This window comes from Megalops cyprinoides, chromosome 21 (assembly GCF_013368585.1).
Source record: "Megalops cyprinoides isolate fMegCyp1 chromosome 21, fMegCyp1.pri, whole genome shotgun sequence".
NCBI lineage: Eukaryota > Metazoa > Chordata > Actinopteri > Elopiformes > Megalopidae > Megalops > Megalops cyprinoides.
Genome location: NC_050603.1, coordinates 18,854,222 through 18,866,917, shown reverse-complemented (window position 1 = coordinate 18,866,917; position 12,696 = coordinate 18,854,222). Strand labels below are relative to the sequence as shown.

Genomic DNA, 12,696 nt, shown 5'->3' with positions numbered 1-12,696 from the left:
TCTGTCATCGTAGATGTTTGTGAACCAGTTTTCCCAGGATTCCCTACATTGCACTCTTCCATTTTAATGGTGACGTTGCATTAATTTAATCTCGCTACAAGGAGCTAGCTAGCTAAATTGGCTAGCCAGCTAGTGGATAGTGAGGAAGCAGGTTGCTATCAAGCCAGCTAACTAGCTAAGTGTTGCTAGCGGAACCTAATAGTACCGTTATTTTACTGTATTTTTTTTATATCACAGAAAGACAGTTACGTCTACCACTCACTCAAATATCGAGGGGTTCGTTACTACGAATGTAGAGTAAAATAAATTGGCTAGGTTGCTATCTGAGCTCAGTAAGCCAGCTAGCAGACTAGATGCTCCTGTATAGATAGCAGCAGGCTAACCATCTCACTACGATTGTTCGCAAGCTGAAATATCTGTTCCAGCGCTGAAGGCGATGCTGTCAAATTCAACCCCTCCCCCTACTGGTCGTGTTTAACTGGAGTATAGTGTGCTTTCTGGTCGTGCTTGACAGCGGGTCCGGGGCTTAAGATGGCAAAAAGCTGGCAGGACGTGGCTACTCAGCAGGCCGAGCTGATATCGAGCCGACTGAGAGAGCTGCTGTCCTCCGGCCTAGGCCTTCTCCGCTCCGAACTCGGGGTGGACTTGGGTCTGAAGCCCGAGCTTTATCCGTCCTGGGTGATCCTCCTGACGGCGGTTTTGGGTTTGCTGCTGATCGCGGTCTCATGGGCCGCGGCCTGCAGCGGGCTCTTCGGGGGAAGAAAGCGGCGAGCCGGGGCGAGTGAGGAGTGCATCGACGGCGCAAAGGCCTCGCTGACCAAGGCTGTCAAAGCCGAGGAGCAGAAGAAAAAGAGCAAAAAGAAACCCGTTGAGAAGGTAAGTATTGCACCTAGCCAACTGGGCAGCTAGCTAACTAATGGCTGTTCAAATGATGAACATGCTAGCAAGCTAGCCATTGTACCACGACGGTAGGTAAGATTTCGGTCTGCTAGCAAGCTAACTACTTGGCTGTAGTGATAACTAACGGTAACTACCGTGAGCTCTGAAATAGCAGGTTGTTTTGTATGGTTGGTTTAAAGGGGCACTCGATGACTACAAAATCATTTCGTATGTGGCTAATTTAGCTAGTCAAAGCCATAGCTTGAAAGCTACCGTTAGCTCGCTATCAGCATGTGCTGGCTACACTTTAGTTAAGTAGTTCTCTACTACATTTTACAAAGTGCTAGCTGGACAAGAAACTAAGTGGAGTAGAGGATACCAACGATATTTGAGTGAAGTGGCATGTTGTCTAGCTAGTTAGCCAACTAGCCACGTAATGTTAGCTGGCTGAGAAGGTGCGGATTAAAGCTTTAAACTAAAACTTTAAAACTTAAGTCAACACGTGCCAGCTTTAACGTTGTCATCGAGAATAGTTCTTAAATTTCCTTTTCACAACAGGGAAATGCAAACTATTCACGTATGATTGTATCTCGAACATTTTCGTTTATGATAAAGTAATATACTGTTGACGTTCTAAAAACTCAATATGAAAATGTAGAACAAATGTGTGTTAGTTACTAGTGTTGCTTCCATGAAATGTTTTTTTTTTCTTTCTACAGTAATCAGTCACTGTCATTATGTTAACGTTCTTCTGCCCTCAGAAATCTCAGCCAAACGGTCGCACGCTCCCAGAGCCGCATGGGGAAGTGAAAGTTGAAGGAATCCAGAAACAGTCCCCAGACATCAAAACCGAAAAGGTGTGTTCAGTTTACAGAGTGAAACTGAAATGCTAACCTGTTCATAATAGCTGTGTTTAAATATCACCGTACCGAAAATGAAGGCTCTTTCACACTAACGGACTCATCCTTGTGTGACAGTGAAGTTGTATTGACCTCCAAATGGGTTCAGGTCCCGAAATGTACAAGCCACCTTTTTATTCGTTACCTAACCTCTGCTGGAGTTTATTTCCTACTGTGTTGATCACTGTTGATCACATTACCTTCCAAGTCAGTATCCCATCCCCCTATGGAGACACCTCGAGATATCCGAGACGGAAAGAACCACAACCGCTGTCTTTAACATTTTAATTGGAGATGGATTCATGTTACGTTTTCTGGCGAGGGCCGTGAGACGGGATGTTCTGTCGTATTCCGTGTGAGAAATTCTAGTGAGTTCAGCGGCACTACGGGGGTCCTCCTCCACTCTCTGAAAGGGCATTGATTTGGAAGGGCCAGGTGGCAGTGTCAGGTTGTCATCCGAACATGCAGATGCAGCAAGTCTTAGCGTGTTGTGTGAAGCGTGGAGGGCGCCCTGCTTGGCTGGGTAACATTACATGGCTTCATCGCTAGTTAAAATAAATAAATAAAGGTCTGCCAGCCTCATTCACTGCCAGATCCAGGTTCTGGAGGAATGTGGTATAGCTGGGTTTTACAGCTCTCTTTAAAAAGTACAAGGCAGTTGTGAAAAAAGGAACATGTTGTGCAAGGGCCATTCTTTGTATTTGCATGGTATGTCCAGTTAAGCAATTTCCCTGGGGTTGAGGTCAAGTCCCAGTTTGACATAGTCTGCAATTTAAGGTTACCTGATAACACCCTTTTCCCTGGAAAAAAATAACACTAACATTAGGAACCACAGATCAGTGTTAAAGAGGTAATCAGTTTCATTATTCTTGGAATCAGGTAAGGTATGAGTGGAACTAAACCTTACAAGTACCTGGTCTGACCAGCACCTTGAATGCCATATTTTATACTGTGCAATCTTGTCCCTATGTGTTTACAGGCAAAGAAGAAGAAGAAATCAAAAACTGAAGTGAAGCAAGCACAGACTGTCTCTTCTCCTGATGGGAAGGAGCCAGATGAAGGTAGGATTTTCTTTAACCGAGCAGAATTCACCCATTCCCGTGAAACGCAGATAACCAAGTGATCATTTACATCTTAATCATCTTTACCACCCTGTGATGGAAGACTCAGTGCTGTTTGTTCTGCCATTTGGGTTTAAAATGTACGTAATTTTCCCGTACTCTTAGTCTCACTCTGAACAGACAAAATTAATCAAATGCAGATGTCTAGACACCCCTGATTAAGAGCACACAGATGGGCTGTCCAAAGAGATGTGTCAGTGCTTGTATCTCCATTTGAAACCAAGTTGTGTGCGGCAGGTGCTTGGGAGACTAAGGTCAGTAACCGGGAGAAGCGTCAGCAGCGCAGGAAGGAGAAGGTGCCTGGTGATGGATCAGGGAGTCCCGGAGGAGCAGACCCCCCTGTCAGGGCCCCCGTGGAGCCGCCCATCACCACTGCCGCCCCTGTGAGCTTGAGGAAGAGCCGAGGTATGGCCTTCGCAAGATGGCTGTGGGCTGTGCGTGTGCGTGGGTGCATGCAGATAAGTGCTACTTGGCAAACGTCTCGCGTAAGCTAATGAAGCATTGCAGCAGTGCAGCAGTTCTGAAGAGAAATTGTGAGCATTGTGTGGTATCAGGGCCAGATTATAAAATGAAGGAAATAAAGCAAGTGCTCTTCTGCACTTTAACACTCTCCTCTTCCTCCTTCAGTTGAATCCTTGCATGTAAAGCCTGGGAAAGGAGATGCCATCATTTCGCAGGGTGAGTTTCCACTGCTTACACCGATGCTCAGCAGCAGAACATCATTGGCTTAGAAGAATGCATGGACTGAACGGTGAAATAAAAATTGCTTCTGATTGGCTACTTTACGTGTCTTCCCCACAGTGTCAGCCAGCTGGAGTGAGGTGTCAGCGGTCAACGGTGGAGGATGGACCGACATGGCCATGAAGCTTCCCGCCCAGTTGAGCTCCTCGGATGGGGAGAAGTGGCCCAGCATCCTGAAGGAGGCTGGTCACCGGAACCCGGAGCCCCAGCCCTGGGGACAGGACACTGAAGGTACTGTCACTTCTACCTACAGCCACTGTAAGGGACACTATGGTAATCATGATGGATCCAGTTATCCTCTACTGTTATAACTGTGCTTCATCAGTGCCTATCCAGAAACTTGCTCATCCATGTGCTGTGATTTTTTTATTATATTTTAGATCATTGTAAAGTAAACTGCAAGAAAGCTATATATGAAGTTTACATTGACAGACCTAACTATATAGTTTGATTTGGTCAGTATTTAGAATATTCAGCCAGTCTGAAGGCACAGGCCTGAAGTAGAAGTGAGGTTATTGTCATTGTCATTGAAGAGCATTGCCCTGATTAGGAGGTGTGTTTGGCGCACCCAGTATACCCATTTGGCATGTGATATAAATACACTGGTTTTGGTTTTGAATTCAGCTCACATTGTAAGAATTAGTCTTTTATGTGATTCTTTTCTACAAATATTCACAACTTTGAAACTGGTTCCAAAGATCCAAAAGTGAGCATGTATCTGTTTTGGGCAAAAGTATGTTATGTTTAACTATGTTCAGTCAACTCATGCATTTTGACTGGACTTTTCTTCTCAACAGACTCATAAATACAGCATTTATGCATTCTTTTTTTTATGTTGGGTTGTTAAATATGGTGACATTTTTGATACACCTTGTTCTCTACGATCTGTATAATAAAAAATTGCAATGTTGGTTATACCTCATCAGTACTGTAACGGGTACTGTTACTGTTTTGTGAAATACCAAGCAGGTTGTGTGTTTTCACCATGAGAGGCATCTAGAAGTTGCATGTCTACAGGGAGTTGAATTTCATGTCTATATTTAATGCAGTGTCTTAATTAAATTGCTTTGGCTGTAGCTGTAGCTGTTTTTCGCCCACCACGTGCATCTCATAGTCTTTCCCAAGAGAGTTCTCCATTGGCACAGGCAGTGACTCAAAGCCAAAGAATGGTTAAAGTAGCAGAGCAAAGATAGGCAAAGATTATTGTTACTGTTAATAAGTTGTTTTTAGTACTCTGGTGGTGAAATGGGATGGAGAACTTGATGGCAGCTCTTAGTCCTTAACAACCACTGTCCTTATATGCTGAGTTGTTTCTCTGACTCAGTGTTCCTGTAATGTGGTTGCTTGTTTTAGGATCCTGGACTGCCTTAGATGGGAGGTTGAAGACAGACCTAAGTTCAGCATCCTTCACTGTGCTTGGATTAAATGCTACTGGTAATTCATGTCTTAATTATAATTGGTATTAAAGACAAATTATAATTACATTTAGAAAAGATAAAGTGCAGAGTATCCAAAAGGATATGGCTGAGTGACCATCTTAAATTTGAGACGAAACTCGAATATGGCCGTTGAGGGGAAAATGGGAGTGAACCCAAAACCAAGCCTTGGGGTACTCTGGTGGAGAAAGCTGACAACAGTTGTTCACACGTATGTTTTTGACTAGATGATGCATCTTATTCACGTTAGGACCTTGGAAATATTTGAAGCAGAGATGTGTGAAAAATTCACTTTTTGTGTTCATTCCAGAAATTCTGGAGATTGATGGGTTAAGGCAATAATCTGCTCTCATGTATTAATCTGGTTATTTACTCAGTTTATTGTTTGTTACATCTTTGCTGAATCTGATTTGGAAATATTATTTGTGCTCTTTTATCCAATATGTAAGTACCAGGTCTTTTGTTTTCATACAGCAAACATAGTTTTAAGAGCAAGAAAGACAGCTGGGGTAAATGGCTATAGTAAAGAATCATCCCTCCTGTCCTGCAGAGATTGAGTGTGAGGTTATGTAATGACTTGTTTTGATGAGTTGGCTCTGTAGTGACCGGGTGCTGTGTTGCCATGGTTACAGGTGGGGAGGCTGTGCCTGCACCTGCTGCTGACCTGCAGCGGGACAGCGGCCCTGCCGTGGACGACGAGTGGTCTGGATTCAGTGAGTCCCTGTTTATTGTGTCATTTCACACTGGAAACGTGGGCAGGGCCTGTGGGCAGCTCTTCACAAATTTTAGCAGCACTTTGGCTGTGTGGTGGCACTGTTTCAGAAAGCACGGAGGAGGGAGCTGTGCTTGTTTTTGTCCTTGTGGAGTGTGTGGGCCACGTTGGTGACTCTGCGTGTGCGCGTCTCTGTGTTTCCAGATGGGATGGAAGGGGTGGACCCCAGCTCCGACTGGAACGCCCCCTCTGAACTGTGGGGGAACTACGAGGAGCCCCAGCCAGAGAGCCCCGCCCCATCAAACGATCCCGCCCCTGAAGCTGTGAAGGTAGTGATGTCAGCAGAGCAGAGTAATGCTCAGTTCTCATAATGGCTGAAGGATCTCTGTTGAAATGAGTGGTGAGGCTGTTGTAAGGTGCAATCACAGCGTCAGGCCCTCACTGCTGGGGGAAATGGGTATGTTCCTGAGCACCTTTTTAGCAGTGCTCCCCTGTAAGTCTTCTTTTGCTGTTAAAATGGACTAGGCAGTCTCTCCCTTTAGAGAGACTTAAGCTTATTTTGCTTTTAGAAATAAAAGTTAATTATCTGAAGTTTGTATCCACTTTTCTGCTGTTGGACTCTGTAATGGAGAACTTTGAGAATTTCTCGTAAGGTTTACGAGTGTGTAGGTGACTCGGGTGATGTGTTTACGTGTCAGGTGTCCGATGATGAGAAGGACAAGGGGGACAATTCCGGCGGCGCGAGTGGCAAATCCAAGAAGAAGAAGAAAAAGAAGAAGAAACAAGATGAGGCTGGTGCTACTCTGCAGGTGAGAGAGAACAGCCCTATCAAGTCAAGCTTGCTAATGAAGCATGACGTTTTACAGCATGGATCAGTGAGGCAGAGCTGACATACAGTACAACTAAATTTGTCCCCATAGGCCAATTGTAGCTTTATCCAGAGCCTTGTGTCCTGTGATAAAGCTCTTTATGGGTGCCACGTTAAGCCACGTTGCCTCGCTCTGCCGTGATGCCACTAGACAGCCAGCGCACATGCCCTGCCCGCAGGCCTAACACATGGTTCTGCCCGGCTTTTTCTGAAGGAGTCAGAGGAGCCGGAGAAGGAGGCTGCATCCGAGGGGGAGGAGCTGAGGAAACCGGTCCAGGAGACGGCACAGCCCGAGACCCCGGCTGCCCTCGAGGTTAGGGCTGTGTTTTCGCTACTGTTCGCCAGGCTAGCTTTGCTTAAAGCTAGTGCGTGCGTCTTGTGACATCATTCAAATTAGCAGGCAAGCTATCTTAGCAAAATCTGTGAAGGTGTTGGTCTCAGCGAGAATTCGTTTTTCAAAATCCCAGCCCTGGCCCAGGCCACAGTGGAAAAGGGTGCCTGTGTGTCTCCTTGTGCTACCAATAACTCAGAGCTCTCCACAGAGAGAAGTTAAGGTTTTGATATGTCATGCATAAGGCTGTGCTGTTTATGTTAGGAGTGTGACACTGTTGTGGTGCTGCTTCATGCAGGAGAGGATATCTGTCCCGGAGAGCGCGTCCCAGAAGCCGTCTTCACAAGTGCCACAGAGGCTATCGGAGCCTGAGCCACTGGTGCCCCCTGCAAAGCAGAGCAGCACACCTCCCTCCTCACAGAGTGAGTCACATCAGAACCCGTACCGCCCTGCAGCCGTACCGCCCTGCAGCCGTACCGCCCTGCGGCCGTACCGCCCTGCAACCGTACCTCCCTGCAGCCGTACCTCCCTGCAGCCGCACCTCCCTGCAGCCGCACCTCCCTGCAGCCGCACCTCCCTGCAGCCGCACCTCCCTGCAGCCATACCTCGTTGCAACACTCTCCTGCCGGATGGCTGAAACTAAGCAGGGCCAGGGTTAGTTAGCACTCCAATGAGAGACATGCTAGGAAACCAGGTTGCCTCTGGAAGTGGAGCTGGTGCACCAGTAGGGAGCATTCTTCCTGCCGGACTAATGGGAGACCGAGTGCAGTGATGGGACACTGTGCCCTAGGAAATGCTGTGTGAGAAGTTGCCACCCCCCTTTCCATTCTTACTGAATGTATAACAAGGGCATCAGTCTGTTCATTTATTTACACTGGCAATGAACCAGCTGTGATTTGAGGCAGAGAAGCCTCACCTCACCATCAAGCATCGTCTTTCTCATATCAGTCATGGTCTCAACTCACCTTGGTTGGCTTAATAGTGTAGATTTCATACACAGTTCTGTTCAGATAATTATTTTTCCACAAGACGATTACTTGATTCTATTCTCGACCAACTTTCAGCAAACCTACTAATCCTAAGACTAAGGTTAGATATTATATAATTATTGTAAGCTGACTGATAATATTCCAGAAAATAGGACAAAGTTCCCTGTAATAGATGAAAGGCGGTGTTTGATAGTAATATTTACATGTGGAGATGCACCTCGTCTTAAGTTTACATACAATGAATAAGATTTATAATTCATTTTTCCAAAGCACCGTGTGTGTCTGGGAGTCAGCCAAATTCCTTAACTTATTTTGGTCTGTTTTCCTTGTAGAAAAATCTGAAGAGAACTGGGAGTCTCCAAAGCAAGTCCAGAAGAAAAAGAAGGCCAGGAGAGAAACATGAGCATTTGAACTGGAGTCCAGGCGATTTATATGCAAAAGATTTTTTTTTTTTTTTTGAAATTTTCACGCAATAATTGGAGTGTACAGAATTTTTTTATACAAAAAGAAATATTGACTGTGCTTTTTTAAAATACTCAAATCAAGCTCGGGAGCGAGACCAGCTCAGTGTCCCAGTTTTGCGTCCCACAAACTCACGTCACTGTGTGCAGGGTGTAGCTCTTCAGCGTTTGAAGGGGGAATTACCATTTAATCACCATTGACATGCAGTTGGGCACAATAACAGAAATCTTTTTTTTTTTCCCCTCAGTTCCTGTGTACATCATTTTAAATTCCGTCTGTTTGGGAACCTAATTTAGACTGCTCACTTATGCGGCAGGTATTTGCTGTCAGGTTAAAGAGTATCAAGAAATGAGTCCTTGATTTAAACCTTTGGTTAGACCTTGGAGCTGTTTTCATTACTGCTTTTACGTATTACACTTGACAGTGTTGTGGTCCTGAACCTCTAGTGGCAATGATCTGTGCCACAAAAATAGATGAAGTATTTCAAAGACAGCACTAGGGGCAGCGGTGTGCTTGGGCGTTTGGTTACTGGTTCTCAACATACGCTTTTGAAAAATATACATTTCTTTTAAGAGATTTTTCTTCATAAATGACACTAAGATGTGTTTCTTAGTAGCTCTCTTTCCTGGGTGTATTTTTTCTTACCGTATTGCTTTGTGCCCTGACCTGAGATGTTAACATTTCTATCCTTTTACTTTGTCAGATGATTCTGGAACTTTTCTTCTGGTGACTACTTCGTTACAGAAAAAAAGCCATGCCGCATGTAAAGAATCTAAAGGGCCTTTTTTTATGGTTGAATTTTTTTTCTGTGAGTGCGCTGTAACTGCCGGTTATATTTGTTTTCAGATTTAGAAGACTGTGGTAGAATGTAAACATTTCATTCCTGATTATGATTATTTGACTGTGTTAAGAAACTGGTGACTTATGGGGTGCAATATGTCTCGTTACAGAGGATGAGAAGGACATTTTGAACAGCTTTAATCCATGTGGTCTGGTTTACTAAGACGGTTATATGGAATGAAACTCTATTGCCTTAACCTGTAGTATATATTACGTGCATTTTAGATGTATTCACTGCAAGTATTTCTGTTCTCCCTGATCAAGTTGTCATCAAAGGCGACAAGGGGAGAGTGGCTGTCTAAGTTTCACTTCGAGAAATTATTCATGCATGAAACTGATGAACCATGCTTGGACACTGCGATAAAATGACAAAAAAAAAGAGATGGGCAGATTTTTATTGACTAGTAATGCTGTGACAAGTACCACTCACTGTACATAGCCTTTGAGTGTTTAAAAAGTGGACCATGAACATCGAGGTTTGAAACTTGTGGCATTTACTGAATTATCAGCAGGGCCTTGTCTGCCAGGCTTTGAATTAGGTAAGCGTATTGCAGTGCCCCTGTACTCGGATCTGTGGCCCTCTTGGATCTGTGTAATGATAGAAGGCACTAGGGTGGAGCTTCAGAAAGACCTGCCTTAGTAGTGATAGTGTTTTTTTGTTTTTTTTTTTTTCTTTTCCTAACCAATAATGGCAAAATTTTAAATCGATGTATTTCTACCTGTTTCTGGAGTGTAGAATCCAGTATTATTGCGTACATTAAAAGGGTTTGTAAAATTGCAATGATATTTCTAAGTTGATTTGTTGAAATAAATTGAGAAAATTAATCTGCTGAAAAAGCTTTCTGGTTTTCAGTTTTCTGGTAAGGGGCAACTCTGCTGTGGTCAGAGGAAGGACACTTGAAACTTCTGCATTCCAGAGGTCACTCTGCTCCATCTTCAGAGTATGCTTACTAGAGCCCTATAAGATCAGATGCAGTACATCCAAATTCACTTTATCTTCCTTACAAGAGGACAACACATTTACAACCAGTTATAATAAATGTCTTATGTCCTGTAGGCCAATGCCAGAGTTTTTTTTTTCCAGTAAACATGACTTGTCTGGTAATGCTACTCCGATTGATTGTGTTCTTAGGAACTGGCTACATACTGAATGTTATAGGATACATTGTCTTTTTGCAAACCAGGGCAATCATATGGTTTGGAGTGATATGCATTGTAGAACATTCAAAAACTTCAGAAGGTGCTCTGTTACTGGCTACACCAGTGTTTCTGGTCCTCCAGGAGAGGGTTGAGAAACACTGGGCTACACTGTCATCTTCCTAGGGATACAGATGCTGTTAAAAGTCTACACTGTATGTATAAAAATAAGAACAACCCAGGAAAAAAAAAACACTTCAACCAACAGGGAAAAGTGTTATTGTGATACAAGGTCTATACTGATTTTCAGCACTTTTTCATGGTCAATGCCGCTTCATCTGTGCTTTCGGTGGGGCGTTTCATAGTAAGACCTATGGTGTTGCGATGTGGGATTAAAAAGGTTACAAATACAGACCTGATGTCTGAGAAGTAAATCCGTGTCATCAGACGGAGTTAGGGCAGGATGCATTCTTGGCACAAATACCCTTAAACAGAGCGGCTCCAGTCAATGTGGCAGATGTGTCTCGTGGCATGAGACTGCTGTCCTCCTTTGGCTTTTTTTTTTCATTTGGTTTAGGATTTGAGTAATCCCCTGCCATTCAAGCCAATATCTGCACGTTTCTGCACGTACAGAAAGATGGTCACGTTTTTCCCTCCTATCCCTCTTCAGTGCTGTTATGAATGAAGGTCCACTCAAAGGCAAGCCTCCAGGGGATTAACACGTTTTCATTTAGATTACTGTTTAAATCAATGGGGTTACTCATTTACACTTAACTTTGCTATATTCAGTGAGAGACTGAAAAATCAGCAAGAAAATAGCCCAGTGTGACACATAGGAAAGTAATATTTAGACTTTCCCAGAATTAGAAGCTTGACCTTTTATAGGTAAACTGGCATTTTGGTCAGCTTGATACTCACTTAGTTCAGCTTTTTTTGAGTTATTTTCCAAACCATTTTTATTTTGACTCAAGTATTTATTATTACTGGGCGTGTAACTGGTTCAACATACAGATTCAGTGGTTAACTTTTCTCATGCGAAAAGAGGCACATTGTTTGACTGGCATGTTTAAAGCAGTGGAAATCCAAAGTGAATGTGAATTCAGGTGAATGCATGAAACACTGCTATGCTAGGAGAAACACAAAATGTAATTTCTGTAATGCATGGATAACATACTGTAACTATATATTTTAAACTTCCATTTGAAACAGTAAAATTCCGGTTCTACAAAACTGTTGGAATCTTCATTTAGCTGTGTAATAATGGGTGCGTTGTGGGACACTACACCTATGTGTTACCTCACAGTGCAATTGCTAGCAATTTTCAGAGCTTGGAATATTTGTACTGGTTCTAAGAAGGGTTGTTCATCACAAGTGCAGGTGAAGGAGGACACTATGTGCTTTGTTTGGCTTTTGCATTGGTCAAGAAAAGTTCTGACACATTTCTGACATGGTATTTATAGTGGGATTCTTTAATTCGCTGCCTTCCACACAGCTTTCTTCAGGAAAGAAAGTATTAATTGAGTATTTTGAGAATGTCCAGTCGCGAAACTTTCTCCATGGTAGGTTACTTGCCAAAGCCAGTCGTCAGGGTACGGCTATAATTATTCGAACAGAGACCATCAAATTTGATGCTCGGTAATTATTAGTGCATAACTCTGGGACATAAAATCACCGATTCTTTCTGTATGTCTGTACGGTACGATTTAAACAAACTAGTAGCGAACTCTTTACGGTGTCAGTGCAATAAATTCTACGGTGTAGCCTATAATTGAGTAGAATGCCTTATTGGACGGTGTAGAGCATGGAATAGTTGTATTGATGTGAATAAATTCCAGTAGTTCCAGATATTCTTAGCTTTTAAGAAAGATGAAGAAAATGCGTAGGCCTACATGTGAGCGTTTTTACAATAAAAAGTTAAAATGCACCTATACTGACTACAAAGAATGAAAACATATAATAACATAGCGCAGGCTACCCAATTTTAGGGGCGCTACTTAAATGGAATTTTCATAAAAGTCCCGTGTTTCAATGAATGGTCTCAGAAATTCTGAATATAATGATTATTATTAAGTTATCTTTAGATGTCGTCATTGCTGAGTCCAAACCAGAACGCGCAATCAGAAATACGCGAACATGTCAAAACACCTGTAAATAAAACTAATCTCTCAGTTCCGATTTCCCGGCCATCATCTTAGGCTTCTTCTGGAACAAGGAATTGCATCACAGGTTTTCTGATCCCAGTTTAAATCCTGCTCTGGTCACGTGTCGCAGAGATGAGCTA

At 43.3% G+C, this 12,696-nt stretch overlaps 1 protein-coding gene across 2 annotated transcripts; it reads left to right on the top strand.

Moving 5' to 3' along the window:
* The first annotated feature begins 135 nt into the window (after positions 1–135).
* mtdha (metadherin a) lies at positions 136–10,017 on the top strand. 2 transcript variants are annotated; one of them, XM_036516299.1, is made up of 13 exons: positions 136–876; positions 1,641–1,736; positions 2,758–2,839; positions 3,137–3,304; positions 3,527–3,577; positions 3,701–3,871; positions 4,994–5,074; positions 5,709–5,789; positions 5,993–6,117; positions 6,487–6,597; positions 6,871–6,969; positions 7,286–7,409; positions 8,309–10,017. In XM_036516299.1, the coding sequence occupies exons 1-13, from the start codon at positions 532–534 to the stop codon at positions 8,377–8,379; spliced, it is 1,605 nt and encodes a 534-aa protein (XP_036372192.1). In that variant the 5' UTR covers positions 136–531; the 3' UTR covers positions 8,380–10,017. The 2 variants fall into 2 exon arrangements, with proteins under 2 accessions (XP_036372192.1, XP_036372193.1); XM_036516300.1 differs by lacking the exon at positions 4,994–5,074.
* The last annotated feature ends 2,679 nt before the right edge of the window (positions 10,018–12,696 follow it).

Bases quoted from the DNA above. Each gene is read 5' to 3' on its own strand.
- mtdha (XM_036516299.1), top strand. From the start codon at position 532: ATGGCAAAAAGCTGGCAGGACGTGGCTACTCAGCAGGCCGAGCTGATA. The intron at 1,737-2,757 runs GTGTGTTCAGTT...ATGTGTTTACAG, and splicing joins CAGACATCAAAACCGAAAAG to GCAAAGAAGAAGAAGAAATC. The intron at 5,075-5,708 runs GTAATTCATGTC...CCATGGTTACAG, and splicing joins GCTTGGATTAAATGCTACTG to GTGGGGAGGCTGTGCCTGCA.